Genomic DNA, 12,730 nt, shown 5'->3' on the forward strand with positions numbered 1-12,730 from the left:
GAATTAATTTAAAAGATATTTATGAAATGTGTGGACACTACTTTATGTGTGAGTGTGTCTTATGACATGTTTATGCATGTGTCTAGTACATTTATGCAGTAGTGTGTGTACATGAATTGGATCTTCATGTGCGGACGTGACATGGAAGACTATGGCTGTTCATTAAATTGCCTCAGAACATTTAAAGTATTAAGTGAGATTGATGTTTGACTCGGGTGCCTCTGCCATTAGGGAGTCCAGCCAACAAGTCTTGTTACTCAGCAACTTCTGTCTATTCATGATTATCTGGCAAATCAAACAAGTGTCAGGATGTTTCTTTTTCTCCATTGCACATTATCATTAAAGATGATGGCAGTAACATGAGGGGGATTCAGCTCAGCCTCTGAGTGTTCACATCATGACCACTAGGTGGAGTAAAGACATTTAAAGTGAGTAAAGACAGAGGTGTATTTCATTTCAAGGTAGTTTTTGGTAACTTGTCTTTAATATTTTAAATGACCTAAAATCAAACAGAGACATTGTTTTATAGGATCTTTTTTTTTTAATCTCCTTTCTAATTTTTGTGTGAAGAAATATGAATAATTATTAACTTTGTTTTTTTTATGTTCAGAAGATTAGAAAGGACAATCAAGATAGTGCTGAAAGCATACTTTGATTTTTGCTACATTCTAATACAACTACATTAACTAAATTAATGATATTAAAGTTTATGTATAATGTATACCATTTTAGATGCTAAGAGTCATCCTTCATGAGATTTCAGTCATGCTTTAACACATTTTAGGTTTTGCTGCCCTCTACAGGAAATATGACTATCTGCTCTGTTACCATGTACAATAAGATGTCACTAGACTTTTCTTGCACAATAATTACCATGATGATTTTCTGCCTTGTCATTTATTGTAATGACACAATTGTGAATTATTTAAAAACTAAATAGAATAACAGCTTGATACAAATATATATTTATTGTAATAATAGAACATTGACTGGGGAAGACCAAACAAAGGCAGACTGAAGCTATAGTAAATGGCAAATAGGAAATTAACAAGCTGTATAAAGAGGCTCAGTTAATTACAGTTCCCAAAATGTCCACACATAAATGCTTTGGAATGAAAATGTCCCAACAAGATATGGTTGGTTAAATGAGAAAATTAATTCATGTTACGAGCAGCCACATTGTCTTAGCAGGAAGCTCCAGGAGTTTCATTGTACTATAAAGCCATCTGAGCAAAAGTACACTCTAAACATTTAAACAACTCTAAGACGACAAAGGCTCTATTATTGTCAACTGATGTAAGTCAGTGGTTTAACTGCTGCCAACTAGTAGTAATCACAAAGAAATGGTCCAATTGTTGTTAATAGTTGCCATTATGTTAACCAAGACACTAGCAAAGTCAGCTTGACATATTACAGGAATCTATTACACTGACAATATGTGGTCATTTTCCTTAAATGTCTTGATTGGATCTGAGAAAACCTTACACTGATATTTAGTAATATGTATGACACTGCACCATGTCACTGAAGATTCCTCTGCACAAACACTGTCAAATATGAAATGACAGCGGGTCTGTACAGAAATTAACTCTGGAGTGTGACCAAGACAAAAAAACTATATAAGACCATGTTCCCTGGCTTTGTACATATTTCCAAAATGCTTCAGAGAACCACAAACAGATTTTTTTTTTTCATTTGCATGATGTTGCTACTTGTGCCAGTGAAAAACTGTTATCTGCAGGTTACAGTGTACTCAGTGTGTGTATTCAAGTCCCTCTCTCTGCGTTGGACTCTTTTTTTACAGCTTGTGTGCCCTGTTTGCACAATGTCTGCAAAACACCAAAGAATAAATATGTTGGACCTCCAGACACTGCACAGCCAAGTTGTCTCAGTCACTATCTGATGATTCACTTGAGCTGGAAGAAGAAGAAGAGGATGATTGTTGTTTTCTGTTCTTAGGTCTCTTCTTGTGATGCTTCCCGTGCTCCTTTTTGTTCTTCTTGCTTTTCTTCTTGTGGCTTCTCAGTTTCTTTTTCTTCTTCTCCTCTTTATCAGATGAGGAGTAGGACCTGCTGCGTTTCTTTTTCTTCTTCGTGGTCTCCTCATCACTTGATGATGAAACAGATCTAGGGAGTAAAAAACAATAAGCAAATGACTGAAAGATCATAAACCTGCAGAATGACTAATAAAAGAAAACTAATCTCTGATTTTTGAACACTAATTTATATTGTCTCCCAAAATAAATAACTAAAAAGACTTTACATGTGGAGACTTGGAGAGAAATGTATGTATTCTTTATTCATTATGAGTCAAGTATTATCAGTAAAACAATTACTGCTTTAAATCTGTAATAGCTTATTTTCAGTTTTAAAGTATCTATGCTCATGCAATATATATAGGGCATATCGTTATATACATTTTATATATTTACATAAGGTCGTGTTTCTGTTGTCAAAGAACTATAAACATGTAAAAAAGTGACTTTTAGTCTCAGTGTGGAAGTAAAAAAAATTGCAAGGTAGGAAAAAAGTTACCTCTTTCTTGACTTTCTATCTCTGCTCTTCTTCTGTTTATGTCTCTCTTTTCTGCCATCATTGTCATCATCATGGGAACCTTACACACAAAATTTGTAGACAGAACAGTCAAGATATTTTTTACTGTAACAGTAGCTGCTTATAAAGTAAAAGGGCAAGTAACTCAACATCTGGAAAAATATATCTAACAGTAGCATTGAGGCTTCTGGGGCTACTGCTGTTGCTCATCTGTATGCAACCACCAAAATCCACCTGATGAGTTCCACAGGTGAAAGTATTCACCTTGTCTTTTGAAGGCAAACCATGCAAGACCAAGCTTTATAGTATTTTTAAAAATAAAAAAGCTTTAGCAGATCCTATTTCATACCTCTACGATGCTGGCCACTTCGCCCCAGCTTCTCATTGCGCTGAGCTGCAGGCATGTCGTCTTCACTCTCTTCACTGCTGGTGCTGCTTACATCCAGAACTATGTCTTTCTGAGGGTCAACTCTGACAAAGTTTCGGCACTCAAACGTTAAGTGGCCCGCTGGGGGAAAAAAAAGGTCAATGGATGAACAACAATAGCAAAGCAGGAACGTTTCATTGCTTTTGATTTGGGTATACAAGTCTACTCCTTGCAACCACTATAAGGAAATATGAATCAGTGTCTGGCAGATATTGTTCAACATTATTTTACTACTCATAATTACCATTTATATGTCTGAATTAAATCTGCTTGTAAGAGCTGCATAAACCTGGCAGTAGAGCTTTAAAAAAGATTCCATCATGACTCCAACAAACCCACATTTAACCATCTTAATAAAGGGAGTCATAGCAACATGATCGCGCATGCATGCACACACCCACACACAAAATCTCCTCCTTTAATTTGCAATGAAACATGAAAGTTAAAGCTTTACTTACGATATCCACATTTCTTGCACCCAGCTCTGATGTTGTCCTTGTTAGGCCCTGAAAGATAAGAGTTTTTTTTATTGTGTAAAGTAATTGTTTGTATACATGGACACCTGGATCTCCAACAACAATACTATTAGGTTAAGTACTAGTCACACAGTTAAGTTATTATCCCTTTTAGATATTTATATCAATCATAAGGAACTATAGATATAAATAACTATCTTCAGGGACAAGGAGTCCTGTAACAGATGGCATTATTGCCACAGAGCCTTGATCTCAACATCATGAAGTTAGTCTGGGATTATATGAAGAGACAGGAGACAATGAGACAGTGTGAATCCACAGTAGACTTGAAGAACTTTTCCAACAACCTATCTGCCAAATACCATGAAAAACTGTATTTAGGAGAACAGGTGCCATTTCAGAGCCTGGGGGCGGTCACACCAAATATTGATCTGTGTCTATTTTCTGCACTTTGTGCAAAATTAAGTGAAAAAATAAAAACTACGACGGCAATCTTATTTGAAAGCATCATCATTTTGCTTGTATTGCCTAAAACCTTTGCACACTGCAGTATATGAACTGTAGATAACATTTAATGTTACCTGTTCTGTAAAATGCTTGGCTCCACTTAGATTTCTGCTAAAGACTCGATGCAACTAACTACAGACTTTGATGAGCAGCACTTTGAGCAGCCACATTTTTTGAGTAGCTAAGAGGTCGCTGAGACGCAGAAACAGCTACTTATTACTACTAGCTTCTCTCTGTGTTACGGCACTAAAAGTTCAGACATTTATGGAGGGGAAAAATACAGTAGAGTCTAATTTACCGGCATGTGTGAAACTGTTTCTCGTTGGAGGGGGAAGATACCGATATAAGAAGTTGTTTGGTCTATGTGGCTAACTTTAATGCTAACGTTCACGTTAGCGCCACTTTGTTTAACCATATCGTTCTTCCCGTGGCCATTAGATTTCCACAGTAAACCACATGGATGATACAAATGAAAATGTAAACTTATATACATTGCTAAACTCTAATACCAACCTGGGGCAGCCATTGTATTCTGCACGGTGATGCAGAAAAAGTATAAAACTGGTTATTGCCAGAGAGCGAATCCACGAAATTTCCTCCAGTCCTCACTCAAAATAACGTCGATCAGAAACATTTGCTCTAGAAACGACGAGTTCCCCGTCTTGTTCTGTTTCCCCTCTTCACTGTCGGAAAACCGGATTACTGGTGCATTAACGCCACCAAGTGGACTGGAGTTTGCGGCAGTAGATTGAACTCGTTTTAATGGGTTAGTTCCTCCTGTAACGGCAGAAAAAATATATTCAAGGTGTCTTTGAAGAACTGAGAAAAAATATCTTTGTAAAAACGTCAACAATTAAATCAAAGTAAACCTGAAAGCTACTGTTTTGAATCATGGTGTTTTCATAACTATTTACATTCACAACTCATCATATTAAATTTAAAGGCCTTAAGGCAAATGACACAGGGTTTAGGGTGAGTAAATGGGAAGAGGTAAACTCTTCTATTCTCTCTCATGTTTATACTTCTGTGAATTCATCCTGAATGACTCATTATAAGGGGGTCTTATCAAACAATTATTACCTTTTGGTGTAATTTCAATGTTCATATGTAGCTATAAGGCCAGAGGTTGACACACAGAGTGGTGCAATGTGTGCGGAAAACTTTAGACGATGACATAGTGAGTGTAGCCTACATTAAAGTCTATATGCTCTTCCTGAATTTCCCTGATCCTGAGTATTTCCATGCGTCAACTTACTCTATTAAAAAAATCTTAAGAATTTTTTGCACATTGCTTGATTGCGTTCCCAGTAAAGCCAGTTGTGGTTTTAGTTAGGGGTTAATTGAAGGCAGCCAGAGTAAGACTGACAGATGGAAAATGTCGACATATGCGGGGGCCCCCAGACATTCTCTCATCATCAAGTCTGTGACTGTGGTACAAACGCGCGCACACACACACACACACACACAGACAATCTAGATCTTGCTCTTTTGACAGTGCCATCTGTCTCAGTGACTGTTCTACCAGAATTAATACTGTACTTCACTTTATTTACAATAAAAAATGAAATTAGTACAGTCACTGTTACCTAATCAGATGATGCCTCATGATAAGCTACCTCACAGTTCAGAGGTTCCACTCAGGCAGAGGACTTTGATCCATAACACCTCTTTTCTTTTTTTCTTCTGCCCTGTTATTCGCCTCACATGCTTAAAAACACGTGTTACCTGCTCCTCTTTCCAGCCATTGGCCGGATGTACCTTCACCTTTCGTCACGATTTTCATTATCAGAATTCCACTAAATTACCCTTCCCCTGATATTGACAAAGGGAAACGTTATTATGACTGTCACCTTAGGGTGTCCTGTTTTAATGATTCTTGTCTTTTTGTTTCATAGTCAGTTGAAATATTTTAATTGTTGTTTTTCTGTTGTACATTTCCTTTAGCACAGTATTCTGTCTCATCTGAAAATTTTGCATTACAGTATCCAGTTTAAGTAAAGCCTTTCTCCAGGCAAACAAACTTCAGTTGTTCGTATCTGGACTTGCTGTTAAGAAGCCTCAATTATTTAACAAGGCTATGATACAGTTCAAAGGAGTTTACTTTATCTCTTTATCTCTGTCAGGTTTTTGCCTCAGGTGAGAGATTAAAACAAAGAGCATTTATCAGAAACCTCTGCGCTGTTTGCTGCAAAGTGATTTCCTCACCATAAAGAAATATTAAATTCACTTTTCAGCCACTGGAAGGTGCAAAGAACACTTAGAAGAAATACAAAACAGCTCCTGTAAAACAATTCTTTTACTATTCGGTGCAATGAATAGACTGCAATAAAAAGGACAAATGACACAACACCCTTTGTGCATGTGTACAGTAGGTTTCAAGCCCAAAACAGAAACTATATAACACAGTTAACAACATTTATAATTATATGTAAATTAGTCATTTGTATGTCTACACCAACACAGAGATAGAAATGCACACCACCAGTCTAAGAGGGATGAGGAACTCCTCTGCTGGTTATTATGTTACCATGCGATCTAACTCAAGTGAGCCAACTTTGTGATGCCTGTAAACAAATCCGAAGTTAGCAAGCTAACCCGCTAGTCTTGCTTTGTGACTCAAGCCTCATGCCTATATTTTGAGTTGTCATATAAAGAAACTAATTAACTGCTTATTTCCCATCTATGTTTTAAACCCTTTAACTGTGAATATACCTCAAATCTATATGGTCACAAAAAATGGATTGGGCCTTCAAGGAGGCCCTTATTGGTACCTGGTGACAAGCTGGTTCCCAAACTTGACTACATTTCTGCACACATCATAAAAAGCTCTCTGACAGTGATAAGACCGTACGTAGTAAAACATTCCTCACTTGCTATGCAGCTGCTAGTTTCCTTTCATCCTTATCTGAGCCTCGTGTCTACAATGTCTGTCCTCTATTTTGCCTTCTGTTACCTGACAAAAACAACAAAGGAGAGTTGCAGCTGTGAAAATGTAAACCAATATCAATCAAGGAATGGGAATTTATATTTAAAACATAGCGGTATAAAATAATAGATTGTTAAATCGTCTCTGCAGTCTATGAGTCATTGAACAACTGTTGTTTGTCATTTGTTGCCACTTAGGAAACAAACAAAACATAACTTTTTTTCTTTTAATTTGATGGGAACACCAGTAAATGTGATACTTCCATTTGGTTTGTGGGTATTTTCCTTGACTGAAGTTGGAATTAGAAGTGGTATTGCATGCAAAACATTTCCAGTGAAACCAATTCTACTGGCACTGCAGGGGCTTGAAGGAGAGAAATTCTTCCTCATGGACAGCAAAGCCATGTCAGATGTTGAAGCTGTTGAACAATGCACGGAGACACAACATACAAGCACACACACACACACACACACACACACACACACACACACACACACACACACCCATTCCTTGATGGGATTTATGAAATTCTCCAACTGAGATAAACCATGGCTTTTACGTACCAATGTCAAATCATTCCAAAATGGACTTAATAAAGTTCTGACAATGTGTTTATGAACAAAGTTGTAAACAAAAGATTCTTCATGCCACAAAGGCGTCAAAGACACAGCTTCAAACAGGGGCCTCTCTGGTGGTTCCTTGAACCCTTTTCCCAGCCTGAATGTTGCTTTCACCCAATTTTCTGTTAACCCAACAAGCATCTGGAGACCTGGGTCCAACAGAAATAATGTGTTTTGTGATTCTTGAGCAAGATGTTGAAATCCTTCAAGCCTACTCATCTATCATATTTCTTTTATTGAGAAATAAAACATTTAGAGTCTACAGCCATGATGTTGGCTCTGTAAGGCTGGGTTCAAGCTTCATTTCGAATGGTAGCATACCGACATTTAGTAATTAGCACTAAACAGGAACTACAGTTACGGATGATGGGACTTTTTTTTTTTCATTGTTATTATTTGTAATTATTTTTCATAAACATTTGACCTGAATCATGTTCAAACCAAACCAAAGTGGTGGACCAATTGAATGTCAGAGCAACATTTTCATCTCTGCAACTACACCACCAACATGACTACAACTTTCAAGAAATCTTGGCAAGGCCTCAGAGAGAGAGAAAGAGTGATACACTTTCTCGGTTTATTAGGTGAGTAACGGGTGCTGAGAGTAGCAGATAAAGTCCAAACAGTTAGCAAATATACAGAAAACAGACAAAAACAATGCTGGGACATCTATGTTTCCTCTATAACATTTATTCTGGATCAGTGAAGTTTGAGACGCTTGGATTATTGCTTGACCACACAAGTTATCATGGTGATATGACCTTGTCACTAGCCATTGTACAACAGTAACATGGTAGATTAGTCATCTATTGTGAAAATGATTCTGTAGCTCAAGGGGATGACGCAAGTGGGGAACGTAGCAGAGAGAAAAAAAAGGTTTCTGTTGTTGCAGTGCCTAACAGGTCATCTTTCAGTTTACTTAAATGTGAATTAAAAATTCATCTACAGTGCATGCAGTCCCCTGGGTGGTCCACAAGAAATGTCAACTGCATGGCTTATTGGTAATCCATGCATGAATGTGTGACCTGAATGCCCAGTTTGTAAATGTAAGTGAATGGCTCTAAACTAGCTAGTGAGAGAAAGAAGCAGTCCATCTCACAGCAGTTCTGCTGAAAGGCTCCGTCTGGTCAGTACCTGGCGGACGCTGACGACGCTGAAGAGGATGTTTTTGGATAGGGGCCTGCCTAGGAAAATAAACCTATGTCTGACCTCAAGCGCCAGTCGCGGAGTCTCCTCACCTCACCACCTGACACAGTGTTCCTCCCACAAGCATGAGAATCACTCCTGGGTGGCCATGCAGGAAAAGGGAACTCTCTTTGGCATCCTTTCAAAAGGGAAAACAAAAGCTATGAGGAAGAAGAGTAAAACTCCAAATGTATGCCGTTTCACCACACAGACTGGACTCCTTCATTTATTAACATTTATCCTCTTGTATTTCATTTACTTTCCCACTGACTACAACAAAAACTGATTTATTAGTCTTTTTTTGCGCATTGTTCTATGGCAACTGTTGGATGTTTCTTGTGTTTCTGCCCGGTCTTGTCCAAGGTCTTGCCAGGTGAGGCAAATAGCAGCTGGAATTGATTTGTTTTGAATGATACTTCTGTATGCTGTAGGAGTGGGATTGCTCTCTCTCACCCCCCCTGTCTTCCCACCTCCCTTCCTCCCTCCCGGCTCTCTTGTTCTCCCTCCCTGAATCTTTCTGTGCATGTGTGATGGCCTCTTAAATGAGGGCTCTTTGATGTGGAGGGGATCTAGGGTAAGCAGAGTGCTTAGTTGAGTGGGAGGCGAGGAATGCGAGGCAGGTAAAATTCCTGTTTTCTCCCATCAGACCATGCTCAACCATCCTGAATACGAATGTGGCTCCCTGGATTTGTTATATAGTTTCTGTCTTCCTGAATAATCCTGGTTTTCAATCAACATTTAGCTCATTAGTACAAGTTTGTTTTCACTTGCCCGTCTTTGTGATGTACAACATATACAGAGTTGTTTATTCCTCTGCATTCCTTAAACCCTTTGTCCCACTTTGACTCCTCTGAAACCTACCCAGACGTTTCCCGCAGCAAACTTAAAAAGCCCAAACCTGTGAGAGCTGACAGATATGTGTCCACAAAGGACTGAGAGAGACAAACACTTTGAGTCGATGCTTTGTGGAGGAAAAAGATGGGCAGCGTGGGGAGGGAGATGGGTCCGCTCTCTGATTTGATGGGTATTTCTGACGCAAACCGGTAAAAAGGTGAGTGCTGCTGGCAGTGCAGATACGCGTGTGTGTGTGTGTGTGTGTGTGTGTGTGTGTGTGTGTGTGTGTGTGTGTGTGTGTGTGTGTGTGTGTGTGTGTGTGTGTGTGTGTGTGTGTGTGGGTGTGTGTTTTTCCCCCACCTCCTCTGCCTCTATCTCAAACAAAAGATGCAAGCCAAGGCTACAAAATGGTAGCGGTGGAAAGAAAATAAAATTGTTTTCCATCATTCATTTATTACTTCTCTGGACACCTTGGAGGTGAAAAACTTTGCCAGCCATTGTTGCAGAAGGACATAGAGTGGGGTACTGTAATTTTTGGGCATTTTGAGGCTCAAGAAAGCAAGAGACACAGAAAAGGAAGTGGAGCGCCAAGAAGAGTAAAGTGGAGAGAACTGTAACAGTGTTGAAAAAGAGAAGTAAGTCTGACAACTGAAGAGGTTTCAAGGCTCAGAGGCAGGATGATGATGTTGATAAGCTTACTTCTCCTCATTGGATGTGGCCGTGCAGGTGAGTCACAATTTTATATTTGTGATGTTGCTAAGAAAGTGAGAAAGAGGGTGAAGGTTAGCATACCAACAGCCATATGCAAAGACTTGATGTGGTCGCAATTTGCCCATGAAAGCTTTTTTTTATAACATGATGTCAAATGCAATATATTCTTCAAACTCTCACAGTAAAGCTGGAGCTAGGAGCCTGGATATGAGTTTACTGCAATTTACTTTTTTCCATGTCATAACTTGTAGGTCTGAAGTCAGACTTAACAAAACATCCACAATTATTACACATCACAGAGAGTTACACTGGCATGTTTACACACACACACACACACACACACGCACGCGTTGTCTTTCTAATACACACATAAACCTTTCTTTCAATCTCACCCGTGCTCACATCTCATGCATCCCTACTCCATCATTTCACATGCACACACACACACACACACATGCTATAGCCTAATTAGGATAAACTCCATATTTCCTTTATGAGTCCAATTAAAAACTAAGAGGGGCCATTTCTCAAAGCTGTCAGACTGTTTGATGTCTAGGTGGCAATCTCTTGCTGAAGCTGCTGTGAGTAGCTGCCTTGAGTTGGGATGTGGGTCTCTCTGTATTTCACTTCTAATTGTCCCCCAATTGAGTTGCATGGCAGCAGTAAAACCTTTTATGACTGTCCTTCCAACTATTCAGAGATGGGATCTCAGCACTTCACATAAAAATGAGTTACATCATTTATGGTGCCTCCTTAAAGTGAACTAGATATAGTCTTCATCTGTCTTCTGGATGTCACTCTGAGTATGTGTTTGAGGGAATGGGGTTCATGTTTGTGCTGAGGCCAAACTAGATCACAGGCATCATTGCAGACCCTCGTTTAATTGTTCCACCAGAGCTGTCTCTGTGTTTATTGTGTTAAAGATCTGGCAGTCTTTCTGTGCCTTCCCTCTTTCTTTCCCTACTCTATGCCGGATTCTTTCCTTTCTTTAAAATACCATAGCAAGCATCAACTACTTTTACTATCAATATCCTTGACCCAATCTCTCTTTCCTCTTGCTCATATCTGAAAAAAAATCCTGTTAAAAGCTATCTTTTAAAACTCAGGGAAAAGATTTGGCTCTGAATGTGTGGTCTGGCACCACCCACATGTATATCCTCGCTTTGACAACCTGAACCTAAACATTTCCCTCCATGAGTTGTAATCTAGACCCAAAATCTGGCTAACCACTGTAATTTACAGAATCCATAGGTTAAAGGATCCCATCATGTTAAGAGGAGTGGGGAGGGAAGCAGAGGGGAAAATAACATTTCTAATTAACTTGTAGTGGAGTCTGACTCAGGGTCCAGATGCTGGAATGAGGGGGTGCTTGTGTGTGTGAAGAGGTATGTGTGTAACTGTAAAACCAGTGTATATTTCCAATTCTTTAAAAAGCTCTGTTTTTGGTTCTTTGCAAATCAACCATATAGTGTAGGGCAGCTATTGCAAGGAACTTAGCCATAAAAAGTCATAAATCTACACATATACTTCCCTTTACATGGTTGCCCTTCCACTTTTGTCAATATTAGACAGTGGACACTACATAGCTCATGGGAAGTGAGGGGAGAGAGGAATGGAGGATCATAAGTCCCCAGATGGAGTCAAACTGGAAACGCTGTGATTACATGGTCAGTGTCATCGTGCTTAAACCTCAGCATGTCCCATTACTTTTTGTGCATTTCTACCTTTATTTCATAACAAATTTCACAACCTCAAATCTGATTGAAACACAGGAAGTCACAATTAAATACAGTTATTGTCATGACTGTTTGGACTGTTTTGGCAACAGTTGGTAGTGGTAGTATAACATGGATAATATAGATTTTTCTTTAGCAGCCTGGATCCTACAGTATATATTCATGAAGAGGTTTTTTTGTTTTATTTTGTTTTTGTTAGGTGGAACAGGTCTTCTGTTTAGGCACACCACACGATGAAGAACCCCCCCACCCCCCCAACTGTACAGTTTCCTCTGCTTCGTGATCTCGATAGTGAACACAAATCACCATCTGCTACACTATAAATATCCCATATAAACTCACTCTCAATCGGAAGCCAGGAAAATGTGTAATTTTTTTTCTTACCAGCATGTATCTCGTTACAGCTCCTGCATGCTTGTAGTCATGACTATTTTGCTTGGTGGAATAAATAGATGAAATATGTTTTTGCTGTCAACAGGAATGGTAGATAACCACCCCATGGAGATAGGTGAATAAGTGATTGTATTTTTTTAATACATGCTATATCAAGTTATATTTATTATGTATAATCTGAACATGAGACTGGATCAGAGGTATACGGCATTAACTTTAGATACTGAATGTTCTGTTACTGAATTATATATAAATTATACATTTGGACTAGATTTCTTAAACTGTTGTGCTTTGCTTTGTTTTTGTTTAGTCCTCTCAATTCCCAGGAGTTCACTGCCTTCCCATAAGCATTTAAGCTTGCCA

At 38.8% G+C, this 12,730-nt stretch overlaps 1 protein-coding gene across 1 annotated transcript; it reads right to left on the minus strand.

Annotated features, from left to right (window-relative positions):
- Positions 1-949: 949 nt before the first annotated feature.
- srek1ip1 (SREK1-interacting protein 1) lies at positions 950-4,632 on the minus strand. The gene is made up of 5 exons (XM_056377549.1): positions 4,476-4,632; positions 3,438-3,485; positions 2,902-3,060; positions 2,535-2,613; positions 950-2,126 (listed from the first exon to the last, which is right to left on the minus strand). Exons 1-5 carry the CDS (start codon positions 4,486-4,488, stop codon positions 1,889-1,891), a joined length of 537 nt encoding a protein of 178 aa, XP_056233524.1. The 5' UTR covers positions 4,489-4,632; the 3' UTR covers positions 950-1,888.
- Positions 4,633-12,730: the final 8,098 nt, after the last annotated feature.

The sequence above is a fragment of the Seriola aureovittata genome, chromosome 6 (assembly GCF_021018895.1).
Source record: "Seriola aureovittata isolate HTS-2021-v1 ecotype China chromosome 6, ASM2101889v1, whole genome shotgun sequence".
Lineage (NCBI taxonomy): Eukaryota > Metazoa > Chordata > Actinopteri > Carangiformes > Carangidae > Seriola > Seriola aureovittata.